This window comes from Danaus plexippus, chromosome 4 (assembly GCF_018135715.1).
Source record: "Danaus plexippus chromosome 4, MEX_DaPlex, whole genome shotgun sequence".
Classification (NCBI taxonomy): Eukaryota; Metazoa; Arthropoda; class Insecta; order Lepidoptera; family Nymphalidae; genus Danaus; species Danaus plexippus.
In genome coordinates this window covers 4,945,000-4,959,982 of record NC_083538.1, presented here as the reverse complement: position 1 = coordinate 4,959,982, position 14,983 = coordinate 4,945,000, and the positions used below count along the sequence as shown (strand labels likewise).

At 34.6% G+C, this 14,983-nt stretch overlaps 1 protein-coding gene across 11 annotated transcripts in view; it reads left to right on the top strand.

The window, feature by feature from the left end:
* LOC116768681 (cell adhesion molecule Dscam2) overlaps positions 1 to 14,983 on the top strand; it is a 51,921-nt gene that overhangs the window by 7,891 nt on the left and 29,047 nt on the right. For 3 of the 11 annotated variants that reach the window (XM_061525070.1, XM_061525074.1, XM_061525071.1), the window contains exons 3-6: positions 2,561 to 2,745; positions 2,975 to 3,113; positions 9,538 to 9,717; positions 9,983 to 10,132. In XM_061525070.1, coding sequence (XP_061381054.1) covers positions 2,561 to 2,745; positions 2,975 to 3,113; positions 9,538 to 9,717; positions 9,983 to 10,132 — 654 coding nt within the window. Of the gene's footprint in view, positions 1 to 2,560; positions 2,746 to 2,974; positions 3,114 to 5,395; positions 5,558 to 5,645; positions 5,817 to 6,182; positions 6,345 to 6,441; positions 6,610 to 9,537; positions 9,718 to 9,982; positions 10,133 to 12,152; positions 12,277 to 12,843; positions 12,968 to 14,035; positions 14,160 to 14,565; positions 14,690 to 14,983 lie in introns of all 11 variants that reach the window. The other 8 variants (XM_061525080.1, XM_061525105.1, XM_061525108.1 and 5 more) reach the window with 8 other exon arrangements.

Below are 14,983 nucleotides of genomic sequence, written 5' to 3'. Positions count from 1 at the left end.
AAAGCGAATTGAGTGTAGACTTTACGATTAGGCGCATTTGAAAATGCCTACATGTACTTTACATGATAATTCCACTCAGCAAAATATTATATCCTCACAATAAGCATATTTATGTGTTCTAATAACTAATTAGTGTGAAAAGTGACTAAAAATATATTTTTAATGTACAAAAATATACGATATATATATATTATGTTACGTTAGGCGCGCAGTCATTTTGGTTCCAGAGATCGTTAACATTTCAAAATCGTTACTATTTAATGAATCTAAGTCCGTTTAATATTATGTTCCAGTTCTAATACCAAACCCACACAATTATCTCGATGTATAACTTATATCTAAATGTAAGAATAAATAAACACAACGCTTACTTAGTTCTACATATTCCGTTTCAAGTTGAACTTAACACAGATAAGTATAACCACACGAAGCAATTTAAAGACAATGTTAAAACCACGACAATAGGAAACAATGAAATAAATTTACTGGAAATAATAAATTTAATGCAGAAGAAGTTGCCATGCGCTTAATGTGTTTGACCTTGAACTGAAAAATGTTGTACCGACCTTCGCAACCAGTTTCAATCATACATAAATGCACTAATTCTATCTTTAGGTCAATTTAATATAAAAAAATAATGTTGCATATGAATTCTATTGTAATTTCCATCACTAATAGCACCAGGTGGGAAAGCAGGTGTGCTCTTACGTGGTATTTGTCAACTATATAAGCGCCCACATTGTTTCGAAATATGCAACTTAGTATTCTGTATGTATTAATTAACATGATTGTGCCAACCATTTTATCAATTACGTTCATTTTATACCCGCTTTTTATATATATTTTTTTTTGTAGTGAAACTTAAATAACTACAGATGAGTTATAAAGTAAAATAAGTAATTAGTTGTCAGTTGATAGTTTTATAACAATGCATATGTATAGTATATAGGGAACGCCAATTAATAATGTGGATTCACCGCCTAGAGTGTGGAATGGTTTTGGCGTCGCACGCGCATCTGTCGCCCGGACAACCAATCACAGAGCGCGAACCAACATCTGCTTAACAGAACACTCCCGACGGTTTTACTTTGTTGAATTTTTTGCTGTTCGGGGGATGTTGTCCAATTTCGAATGAAACTTAACCGTTTTGATATTAACCAAATTTTAATTTAAAATCTGTGGATTTTACTCCTTTATTTCATAATTCTTTCTTTGTAAGTTTATTTACAAAGTGTTTTTATTTATTTTTCTATTTTATTCGAGTTTATACAAACTTAGCAGATAGTTTTAATACAATTAATATAATATAAAATCTTAAATACATTTACATATAACTTAATTATATTACAAGTTTAATTTAGATAGAGTATGAATTAAAAAATAGGAGATATCAAATCAGGTCCAACATATTCCTAGCAACAATTCCGTCTTAGTCAGTTTTCTCTATGGACACGCCACCTCTAAGTGGAACAGCTGTCAGTCGCATTATAACTACGTAGAAGAATTTATAGCTATGTATTTAATTAAATAAAAAACTCGTTAGTGATTTTATATCAGATAATAACGTCATTATATTCTTTGTTATTTTTTATCACGACTATTAATAAACAAAAATATATTAAAAAAAAAATATTCATAATTACAAATCACAGAAAAATCTGCAATAATAATCGGTTACGTATACTGTTGTCTATTATACGTTTCAATACGTAGCAAACCTTTAGATTATATTCTTTTCTTATATAAGTCGTACTAAAGTCAATTTTACTCTCAATGTTAAGAAATATATGGTGAATATTAAATTTAATTTGTTGTTAACTGTTCAATAATTTAACCACATTTTTTTTTGTTGTTAAATTTTGTTATTCACATAAATCATTCTATATACTGTAAATATAATTTAAATATTCTCTTCCGTCCACAGTAAATTTTAAATCATTCAAGACAAAGGCTAGGAATAAAACAGCTATAATTTAAAACATGTAAAGCTTCTAAGAGTTTAATCGGTGCAGCTTAGTCGCTATTAGGTCGATGTGCGAAGCTGTTCAGAAACATCCCTAGCTGGATAACAACTGGGTCGAGCCTTCGTAAAATAGCGCAAGTAGGACACTCGCGTTGTTCTCCACGTCTCAAACCCTCAGTGATCTTTAGTGTGACACGCGCTGAAACTAATCATTTGAGAATGCAAGGCATTGTTATATAGAGGGTGTTCAATGATTCTAGAGTTATTTATTAAATAGGTATAAATGACTATATTAAACACCGTATAAACTAATGTAGTCCTTTCTAATATAGTCGTTCCTTTTCCTACTATTTGAACTGATTGTTTCGTCCTCTTTGGTTGCTTAAAATTGTATCCCATAAAATCGCCAATAAAAATTATAGAAATAATCGTCACAAAGTCTGGTACTTGTGGACTGTGTATGTTATTTTGGAATAGGAATTATAAAATTTTAATGATCCCTTGTAGTTAAAAAAGTTATTGGTAGCTAAACTGAACGTTAATTATAATTAAAGGAGACATAAATTTTATTAAAAACATCTAATGTATCATTAACAGGAGCAGTGCGATGCGAGGACGAAACTATCGGACCGATTTTCATGAAGGAACCCCCAAATCGAGTTGACTTCAGCAACACGACCGGAGCCGTTGTCGAATGTGCCGCACGAGGATCCCCCGCCCCTGACGTCATCTGGGTACGAGCTGATGGAACCGCTGTTGGTGATGTCCCCGGATTGAGACAGGTAACCAAGATTACCAAATGTATATTTTTACAATCCAGATATTTTTTCTATCTCATATAATGCGTCTTGTAATCTATTTAGGAGTATTGGATTCGTTTTACGAAATATTTGTATAAATATTATAAATTTTTCTTTAATTTCCACAAATTCGACTAAATATATAATTATGGTTAGAGAAAATAAATACAACAAAACAAATACAAATACTGATCAAAACTGTTTCCACCAGGTTCTGCCGAACGGTAACTTGGTATTCCCTCCATTCAGAGCTGAAGATTATCGTCAGGAAGTACACGCTCAGGTATACGCTTGCTTGGCAAGAAACCAGGTTGGAACCATTCACTCCAGAGACGTCAACGTGCGAGCTGGTAAGACCATTGGTTCCGTCATTACAAAATATACATACATAGTTTATTTATACATCAACTGAAAACTGCTGATCGAATTTTCATGTTTTCGATTAAAATTAACAAACAATATCATGATTTTGCAAAAATATTGATGTTTTTTTAAACAAACGCAAAACGATATGATGACGTTTAGGAAAAATTAAAACGTGTTTTTTGTCAAAATTGATTATTAAGTGCAATAACACAAATTATGTAATCGAATTTTAATAGAATTTAAATTTTTTTTTAGGAATCATTTATTTTCGTTTATTAAAGCGATTATGCGATTATAACAATAAATATTACTCGGAAACAATGACATTGATATATGAAACTATTTCGTATCGTAACACTTCGGTTTCGCTGTTTACGTCTCATTGGAAAGGCGAGAAGTTGCTTATAAAGAGAGTTGCTTAGAGAATAAATGAAAAAAAATCTGGAAATCTATAACGAATTGCAATCAAACAAATAAGATTGCGACAGTGATAGCGTTAGCAACTTTTTTAAAAATTTTCTCCAAACAAAATTTATATGATTGGTGTTAAGCCTAGATTTTCTTTTCAGAGAAAAATTCGATGAACTTAAATCGTATTTTTTATGTAACTGTAGAGTTGTTCGCATTTTTTAAGACTTTTGTTTTTTTTCCATCAACGATTACGGTTAATGATGTAACTTGTTTTTGCACGTATCCTCGTCCACGTGTCTTTTGAATAAGGGTCAGAGATAGACGTATAGTGTTAAAACGATCAACTTCACGTGACTTCAAACACAATTTGTCTCCTGTGCATTGATCTGTAGTAACTAAACGCAATTTGCGATATCAATTTCAGCCCAATTTTAACCTCTAAAGTTTTATCAGAATCAGTTAAACAAATTTCTTGTCATACAACAAAAGTGCCTACGTCCTCACAAACTTTAGCATTTATATGATATATTTAGTATGATATGTGAAAACTAGAAAGAAATATCATTGTAATGACATGACATGACCACAAACATTTTCTATAATTAATATAATTATACAATTGAAACATGTGACGCCAGTCTGACATTCGATATGAGTTGTCTTACAAACGAGATACGACGTTTATGAACTAATTAGATAAATATAGTACCCGCAGTATCTTACTTGAATTTAGTTATACTAAGGTTCGTGATAGATTTTAAATGTGGTCTCGGGAAAACGGGATTAACGTTTTTGAATACGAAAAATGAATCAGAAAAACATAGTTTTCTTTATGACATGATATTTGGCATATATAATTATTATTTTCCTACGTTGAGCTTATTACATCTATTATTATAGTCATTCTAAAATTACCCGAAACTTTTTGTTTTCAATTTCTTTTTTTTAAATTAAAAGTTTCATTATATTTTTGTAAAAAGGTAACATCAGATTGTTTTTTTCAACAAATAACAATAGTCACAGAACAGGAATATATGATGTCTTTATGAGATAATTGACGAAAGTTGTTTTAATATCCGAGACCTTTCCCATTGAAAGGGCCTATTAAAGCCAATTGTATTAACCAGGACTTAAATACTCCAATTTAATAGTCAATTTGGTCGGTCATTAGAAGGTTCAAACAAAAATATGTGGATGACGTAGCAAAAATGGATTGACATATATTAGTCACACTGAATCTCTATTTGCAATATATTTAACAATATTACTAACATTTACAATATGATCACATAATCGCTTTAAAAGAAAATAAAGTTTTAGTATGCACTTAACATCGTGACTATTTTTACGATGGCAAAACACGATACAGTTTAATAGTCTGTTCACGGGTCATTAGAAACAATTAACACAGATCCTTCAAATGAAAAGGAATACAACGCTCAATACAACGTACAGTCTGTAGTTACCAACACGGATAAACTATCCGTTAAACAATTGTCTTCGCGTGACTACTAATTAATTGATCTTTTAACGTTCACTTTAAATATCACTTATGGGTGTTGTAAAAAGCATTTCGAAAAACTGACAGAAATTATGTGTAACGTTGTTTTTAGTCGTAAAAAGACAATTGTTTGTTTACGCATTATTTAATATAAGTCTTTGATAATATTATACTAAGTTATATAAGGGGTTAATGTGTGGGAGAACTTGTATAAAATTTTTATGCCACTTATAATTGATAAAGAACAATATTATCTTCGACGGCCATATCTCTAAAAATGGTGCAAACTTTACATGTGATTCTCATCAATAAATTACTATGACGAAGTAGCTTAAACTGTATTGCATATGTTAGTGGTCGCGCAGCACTATGATACCGACGTTAACAAGGAGTACGTGATAATGGGAAACAGCATTATACTTAAATGTCAGGTCCCCTCCTTCGTGGCTGATTTCATTGAAGTTCTATCGTGGCATACCGATGAGAAAGAAGATTTTTATCCTGGCGAAAATTATGGTTAATTCCTAATGCTGGTTTTTTTCGTCTCATCCTTTCTTTCCTACTCCAAATAAAAAATAAAATTTTAAAAATCACCTGTCAACAGTTGTTCAGCAACAGTATGAGTCTGAAGTAAACAACGAATATGTGATTAGAGGAAATTCCGCTATTCTCAAATGTTCCATACCGTCATTCGTGGCTGATTTTGTCAATGTCATATCGTGGCATGATGAAGCCGAGAACTCATATACTATAAATGGAACAAAAGAGGGAGAGGGTAATTTATAAGTAGTTTGAAAAAATATGTAAAACCAATCCTGAACCAAATTTCCATGAGTAACTGGAAGCGAGTGATTGATGCCTCTATAACCATTTACAGTTGTCACCCAATATTATGAAGCTGAAGTAGTCTCAGAATATGTAATTCGTGGAAATACTGCGGTATTGAAATGCAACATCCCTTCTTTTGTTGCTGATTTTGTTAAAGTAGAAGCTTGGGTTGACTCTGATGGTGGCGAATATTTGCTAACCGATGATATCGGTACGACTATGTTATACATACCACCCAAGCCCTTTTATCCAAACTGTCCAAAATCTCCTTTCATCACTACTTCCATCGTAAATGGGACTGTCACTCTTCTAGTTGTTAATCAATTTTATGAAGCCGAAATCCTTACTGAGTACGTTATAAGAGGCAACAGTGCTGTTTTGAAATGTTCAATCCCATCGTTTGTGGCGGATTTTGTCAAAGTTGAGGCATGGATTGACGAAGAAGGAACTGAAATAACGCTCATTGATAATCTTGGTAAAAAATATTCCAAAGTTACAATATCCCCTATGATATATGTATTCCACATATCCATTTATCCATTCCATAGAAATATCTAATTTGTATTCCTTAGTTGTGTCACAGTATTACGTGACTGAAGCCGAAAACGAGTACGTGATTAGAGGGAACGCTGCTATTGTTCACTGCAAGATTCCTTCATTTGTTAGTGACTTTGTTTACGTCGAATCTTGGATTATGGATGATGGCGAAATACTTATGATTAGTAATACAAATATGACCGGTATTCAGTCTTTAATTGTTAAATAACTTAAAAACCATCCTTGTCCATATCCTCCCATGATTTTGATCATATTCTTAAGTATTCTACCTTTAATCTTATTAGTGGTATCACAACCGTATGAGGCTGAAGCTGACAACGAATATGTCATAAGAGGAAATGCTGCTATAATGAAATGTGAAGTGCCAAGCTTTGTATCTGACTTTGTCTATGTCGAAATGTGGACAGACAGCGACGGTGGTACTTACTTTCCAGGAAATGCAGAGGGTAACTGCAAATAAAGATAGTCTACTTGTTTCCTAAAATTCCTAATATCTGTCGTATTTCTGACAGCGGTGCTCCAAGTGTACGAAGCTAGAGTCAACGATGAGTTTGTGTTACGAGGAAACACTGCCATTTTAAAATGCATCGTGCCTTCTTTCGTAGCAGACTTTGTCTATGTTGTAGCGTGGTTGATGGATAATGAGACGGTCACTGCCAATGAAAACACTAATATCGACTCCGGTAGTAATTGTTGTTCCCACAATTCACACCCTAATTCTTCCCAGCAAAAATAAGACCCCTGATCCTTTGGTTTTAAAATATTTTATTATATCTGCAGTCGTTCATCAAAATTACGAACCACGCGTTATCGATGAAGATGTACTACGTGGCAATTCAGCAATTGTTAAGTGTCTAATCCCGTCATTTGTAGCTGATTATGTACAAGTTGTTGAATGGTTAACCGACGAAGAATCGCTATCGGTATTTTCGCCGAATGACCCCGAAGGCAATTATGGTAATCGAGATCACCCTCGCGTTCCCGATTGTCCCCATCCGTTTTCCACAAGGGTATTACTAAAATTTGTGTAATTATAGGTCTGTTTACGTAAATTTCAGCTGTAAATCAATTCTACGAGTCGCAGGTTTATGATATATATGTTATACGTGGCAATGCCGCAGTTTTCAAGTGCCATATTCCATCTTTCGTATCTGATCACGTGCAAGTACTTTCTTGGCACGATAGTGAAGGGGGAGAATACTCATTAACCGAAAATTATGGTACTTTGTTAAAAAAAAGTCTTAAAATACATCCATGAAATCCTATCCTTTAATTACTATTAATGTTTTTATACTTATTAAATGTATATGGTGTTACTTCATCTTTAGATTGTGTAATAATATTACAGTTGTGTCACAGGCGTATACTGTAAACTTAGTCGAAGAAAATGTTTTACGTGGTAATGCCGCCATTTTCAAATGCCTTATTCCAAGTTTTGTGACGGAATATGTCGCCGTTTCCTCTTGGATAATATCTGAGGGAGATGATGAAACAGAAATTCAATCAAACGATTTAAACAAAGAGGGTACTTGACATAAAAATTCATAGACTTCTCCTACTTCATGATCCTAAAATTCCAACTAATATTAATCACTTATTCCAACCATGGTCGCATAATATCAAACAAATGAAATACCATAATGCAGCTTAATGTTTACTTGTAGTCGTTACGCAAGCCTACACGGTTAATCTAATGGAAGAAAGTGTATTACGTGGCAATGCCGCTATATTAAAATGCCACATCTCAACTTTCGTCACTGAATATGTCAGTGTATCGTCTTGGATTATTTCTGAAGCTGATGTAGACGAGCTAGAAATTAAAGCCGAGTCGAATGATTTGGGTATTTCATTATGAAAACATTCAAATGCTTTCCCGATCCCTTTCCTAACCGTGTCTAACGGCTTCATAACTTATTGACGACTGTATAATATTTCAGTTGTTTCTCAAGCATACACTGTTAATTTGATGGAAGAGAACGTACTACGTGGAAATTCTGCTATAGTCAAATGTCACATTCCAAGTTTTGTGTCTGAATATGTTACTGTTTCATCTTGGATAATATCTGAGGGCGATATTGATGAAAAATTTATTAATACCACAGGATACGACAATTTGGGTACTTTTAAGTACTTTTAAACACTCCAACATTCCTTTACCGTTTTGTCCATTTGGTTAAGTATAGCGTTTGGCGTTGAATGAAAAGACCTTCTTCATTAATATAAATAAATTTCAGTTGTATCTCAAAGCTATACTGTTAACCTTTGGGAGGAAAACGTTTTACGAGGCAATTCGGCTATAATGAAATGCCACATTCCAAGCTTTGTTACTGAGTACGTCACTATTACGTCTTGGATAATTTCTGAAGGAGATACCGAGGAGTTGGAAATTAATTTAGATTCAGACATTTTACTAGGTAAAGGCTTTTAAGAGGTCTATCTGTCACCTATCAAATCCCTTCCACGCCTGCCGTCAGAGTTGGTATATTGTTGCAAAGATAAGAAGAAAGCTTTGTGTGTATTTTATTTGTCAATTCATATATAATATATTTTTCCAGTCGTTTCCCAAGCATATGATGTAAAATTTTGGGAAGAATATGTTTTACGCGGAAATGCTGCCATCCTTAAATGTCAAATTCCCAGTTTTGTTTCTGAATACGTGTCTGTTTCTTCTTGGATAATATCAGAAGATGAAATAGAAAAAGAAATTAAGTTAGACGATTCCACTGATTTAGGTATATTATTCAGTAATTGTTTTCAAAATGATAGCCTCTCAATCAGGTTCCTACATCCTTTTCCCGTGTATTTAATTCCCTACTAAGTAAATTTTCCCATAAAGTTATTTATAAATGATACCACGTTTCTCTGACCAACATGAGCGATAAATGAGAACTAAGTTGATGAAGAAATTTATGATGTTGTGAAATTTAACTCATATTGTCTAATAACTGGGCTATCTTTACAAAAACTCTTTTTGATATCCTTAAAGTATTAAAGAATATTTTTTTCAATTTTTAGTATGATTTATGTCTTTTCGCATTTTTGTATATATTCCTAAGGTATCATTGGATTATACCCATATCCAAACTCTTATGTGAGTCGTATTATTTCAGTGGTTTCTCAAGCGTATGCTGTTAATCTAATGGAAGAATATGTCCTTAGAGGAAATGCAGCTATTGTGAAATGTCACATTCCAAGTTTTGTCTCGGAATACGTCACTGTTGTATCATGGATTGTGAGTGAGGGTGAAGAAGAGGTTGAAATAAAGCCTGATTCTAATGATAAGTTAGATGGTACGATTTTTTGACAAAAATGTCCATTTCGAAAAGTTAATAAGTCTGAAAAAGTTTAGGACTGGGTTGTCCACTGCAAATGGGTTACCTTTTATCCATGGGCCTCACGGTCTACCTTTCCTTTTTATCCTCCTACCTTGCATGAATTAATATTTAAGTAAATCGCAACCTTATGTTGCGCTGCTCAAATTGCTTTACAATGAATAGCTTTCATCCGTTTTTAGTTTAAATTCAAACAACTACAATTATGAATTAACGTTTCCAGATGGAAAATATTTGGTACTGCCATCTGGCGAATTACATATCCGGGATGTTGGACCTGAGGATGGCTACAAATCATACCAATGTAGAACTAAACACAGACTTACTGGAGAAACTCGATTGTCAGCAACTAAAGGACGTTTAGTTATCACTGGTAAGCGAATGTTACTGCTATACGAATGCGCTATTAATTCATAACCAGAATACATGCAAAACAAAATAAATTCAATGAATTAACAGCGTAAACCAAATTTTCTAACAGTGTTAATTACAACTTTAAACAAAAATATTATATTGTCATTTTACTTCCTAAGTCATATTAAAGTTTCATGAAACGATAGATGAAATACTGTCACACTGTAGATAATTATAATTACCACTGTTGGATATCTTGTTTAAGAAATACAGCAGAGTATTTTCATGCCTGAACTTTATTTTTAGGAACAATACAAAAGAAATCAATAACGTGTTGCTGAAACTACTCTGTTTTTTATTAAATATTTAATTATATAAAATAGTAGTATTCTAGATAATGTGTATATGATCACAGATCACATCACATTGATAAATCAAGGGTTTGTTGTAATTGCCGTTATCAGACTTTTTCGGTTTATATATTACTAATTTCTCTTTTACCAAACCCGAGATTTTTATCCATTGTAACAATTAAGTGTAAGTATGCAAATATAATTTAATTTATATTTACAAACTTGATTAAGATTGAACCTTGCCTGAATGTTGGGATAGGGTACCCTGCAGAGCCTTTTACACATCTAAGCGCCTAATTCCGTCATTACACCAAAGGCATCTCACTTAGGGACAACAGGGCGTATATCAGTTGTCATCTGGTAGTTTAGAACTTCCGTGTGGTGTCCAGTCCTCGTAAATTAGCCTTCTCCCAACATGCGCAGAACCAGTGGGCCGTGTTCCCCCAAAGTTTCCTAGCGCGCAGACCACAAGCGGTTTCCAGTTTAAAGTGTTCGCCAACCTGGCTGTGTTATGTCCGGCACAGGCTTTCCCGGCTCCCACAAACCGGTAAGATATTCTTAAATTCAAAATATTCATCGTTCCTCAGAGCCGATAGGGCGAGTGCAACCTAAGTTTTCTTCGACTCAAGTGGGTGCAATGTTCGTAACACGGTTGGATGCGACATTTACATTGCAATGCCCCGCGCAGGCATTCCCTGTCCCCGTGTTCAGGTAAACTTCTGTAGTATACCTATCATTCTTTTCTTTAAAATATTGTAGAGCCAGTTGGACGAGTACCTCCCAAGTTCGCAACTATATTGACTGGCACCATGTTTGAAGTTAGGAAAAATTACTCTTATGCATTGCAGTGCCCCGCACAGGCGTTCCCGACCCCATTATTCAGGTAATTTTTTGGGAACTTTGTATCTCTTAAACAGTGAGTCTCAATTATTATTCCCCTAGAACCTGTCGGCCGTGTTTCGCCAAAATTTGCATCGGTTGTAATGGGTACAATGATTGGAGTCAAGAATAATGTTTCGTTTGCGTTGCAATGTCCAGCACAAGCTTTTCCAGTCCCAATTTTCAGGTATTTATTTAAACATCACTTTTGGAAATGTCTGTGTAAATCATAAATTTTGCTTCAGAACCTATGGGAAAGGTGTCTCCAAAATTTTCAAGTCTAGAAAAAAGTCGACTTTTTGATTTCAATTCAAATCAAAGTTTATCAATTTTGTGTAATGCACAAGCTTTTCCCGCTCCAATGTTTAGGTAAGATTCATTTTTACAACACTGTGTAAGGTGATAAATATAAGATTTTAAAAAATCGCTTAGGACATTCTCCCTGAATTTATCCAATATAATTTCATAAACAGAACCTATGGGCAAAGTATCTCCGAAATTTCCATCATTGGAAACAGGTCGCAGTTTTACCTACTCTTCAAATACCACTGTGACTCTGCTATGCCCGGCTCAAGCTTTCCCCACTCCATTGTTCAGGTACTTTATATGTGTAAGTTTATAATCTTATGTTCTTAGAGCCGGTCGGTCGAGTTTCACCAAAATTTCCTTCGATGGATAGTTCAAGAAGTTTTAGCTCGATGTTAAACGCCAGCCTGACTATATTATGCCCAGCTCAAGCATTCCCAGTCCCACTTTTCAGGTAAATTGTTGTCAGTTTTATGATTAAATGAGACAATTTATTCATAGAACCGGTGGGTCGTGTCTCACCTAAATTTACTTCTACTGATAAAAGTCGCGCCTTCGATGCCATGGAAATCAACAATATCACAATTTTGTGTCCGGCACAAGCTTTTCCTGCCCCAGCTTTCAGGTATCTTTGAGATATATTTATTATATACATAGTATTTATATTCTTCCTTAGAACCAATGGGCAGCGCTGCTCCAAAAGTAGCGTCGAAAATGATCGATATAACTGAAACGACAATCAATAGTGCTAGTACATTGCTTTGTATGGCTCAAGCCTTCCCCGTCCCAGTGTTCAGGTAACATAAAAATCTCATTCTTTATAAAATATCCTGTTTGTATTCAGAGCCCGTAGGACGAGTGCCCCCCAAGTTTCCAACAATGGATAATTCTAGAGGCTTCAGTGCGAGTGTTAATGAAAGCGTTACTTTGTTGTGTCCTGCGCAAGCGTTTCCAGTTCCCCTATCCAGGTAATACGAGGTGTATTATTGTATTGATTTAGTGGAGCACGGGATTTTTCTTTTTGATTTGCATCTCTATTCGGACGTTTTTGTAAGCAGTGGTAACCAGTGACGAAATCGTTAGATTTTGCCGAATTGTATTAAAAATATTGTACCTTACGGTGGATAAACGTGTCCTATCCCATTGTTCAGGTTCATGTACAATATTTTTTAAGCCTTCTTTTTGTCTTTAGAACCTGTAGGACGGGTGCCTCCCAAGTTTCCTACTGTGAATAATATTAATGGCTTCAATATTATTAGTAATGAAAGCGTTACGTTGTTGTGTCCTGCACAAGCTTTTCCAGTTCCTGTGTCCAGGTAATAAAATATTTATAGGTCGTTAATACTTTCCTTCTAGAGCCTATTAACAGTGCCCCACCGAAAGTACCAACTAAAACAATAGAATTCTTGGAGTTTGCGATGCGATCCAGTATTACCTTACTTTGTTTGGCTCAAGCGTATCCTGTGCCTGTTTTTAGGTGAGTTCTTTGGTTTGTTTTGGGTAGATGATATACGCCCTGTTCCCCATTTGGAGTTCTGTTTTACTTTATTACTAATAAATATACCTTAAAAATATATATGTCGTCTTTCACAAGTTAAATTTTTAGAACCTATTGGCTCCAAGAGTCCCTCATTTTCGAGCGGTTCAAAACTGGCATGGTTTGAATTATCCGCTATGGAAGATTTTGCCCTTTTATGTCCAGCGCAAGGGTTTCCTGTCCCAGTTTTTAGGTGAGAGTGATAAGCTATTTGATATTGCGCATTTTACAGAGCCTATTGTATCAAAGCCACCAACGTTGTCAACCGATGATAAATTTGCATGGTTTATAAACAGGCATATAAATCACGATGTAGGATTACTTTGTCGGGCTCAGGGATATCCTATTCCAGTATACAGGTACTTATTATGATCTCTTTAGAATTGCCTGTGAAAACATAAAATTTCACTTGTAGAACCGATTGGATCCAAATCGCCTACATTTTCAACAGACAATAAGCTCTCTTGGTATGTAAGAATAGTGGGTCAAAGCTTAGATCTAGCATGTCCCGCTCAAGCATTCCCAGTTCCAGTTTTCAGGTGATTGTAGTTGCTATATTAATTCATAGATTAATTAGGTACTTAACTACACATTTCAAGGTTAGGCTCCAGGATATCCCTTGCCATTATACAGGTATTGCTCATATTGTCTTCTCATAAGTTAAATAATTTGTATTTTAGAACCAATCGGATCTAAATCTCCTACTTTTTCGACGGATGATAAACTTTCTTGGTATGTACGGACGCTCAATCAAAGCATAGATTTGGTGTGTCCAGCGCAAGCCTACCCTGTACCAGTGTTCAGGTGATCAAAGTTAATATTTGACAGTAGATAATTTTTATTTTAGAACCAGTTGGGTCTAAGTCTCCTACATTTTCTAACGACGTCCAATTTTCTGGAATAACTCGTAAAACTGATCAAGATTTTGCACTTTTATGTCAAGCTCAAGCTTTTCCTGTCCCAATTTTCAGGTAAGATTGAAATAATCGTTTCGTACAACTCCTAACCGTGACTTTAAATTTAATACAGAACCTATAGGGTCAAAAGCTCCAACTTTTTCTCTGGAATTTAAGAGCACTACTCTGACAAAACTGTCTGGGCAAGCAATCACATTACTGTGTCAGGCTCAGGCGCATCCGACTCCTATCTTCAAGTGAGTGTATTATTAAGAAATTATCATCAATAATTTTTCTATTCAGAGCCTGTTTCTGCTCGAGCACCCACTTTTCCTACTTCTGCGTCATCGTATAATTATGATATTGAAAAAGCCTCAGGAGGCTCTATGCTCTGTCAAGCACAGGGGTATCCTCAACCAATGTTCAGGTGGGTTATCCGTAAAGTATTCTTCTCATATATTTTCCGAACATATACTTTTAGAACCTGTTGGTGCGAAAGCTCCTTCTTTTTCCTCTGATTCAAAAGGGAGTATTTTTGTTCGAGAACAAGGTCAAAGCTTTGCCCTTCTTTGTCAAGCTCAAGGGTCACCTGTACCTATTTACAGGTAAGTTAAGTCGAATCAAAGATAATTCTCTAATTCTTCTACAGAGCCCGTTGGTTCAAAACCACCCACCTTCCCAAATGATTTAACTTCTTCGGCTGTTACAAGACACAAGAATCAAACTTTTTCAATGACATGTCAAGCGCAAGCTTTTCCCATACCGATATTCAGGCAAGTTGTTAAATATATAATGGTTGTTTAAAAATAATTTACTCAGTTATCGATAGCAATTTGGATGAAAACTCGGTTTCATTTAATATTATTTTACCCTGTGTTATGTTAGATATCTGTTAGAAT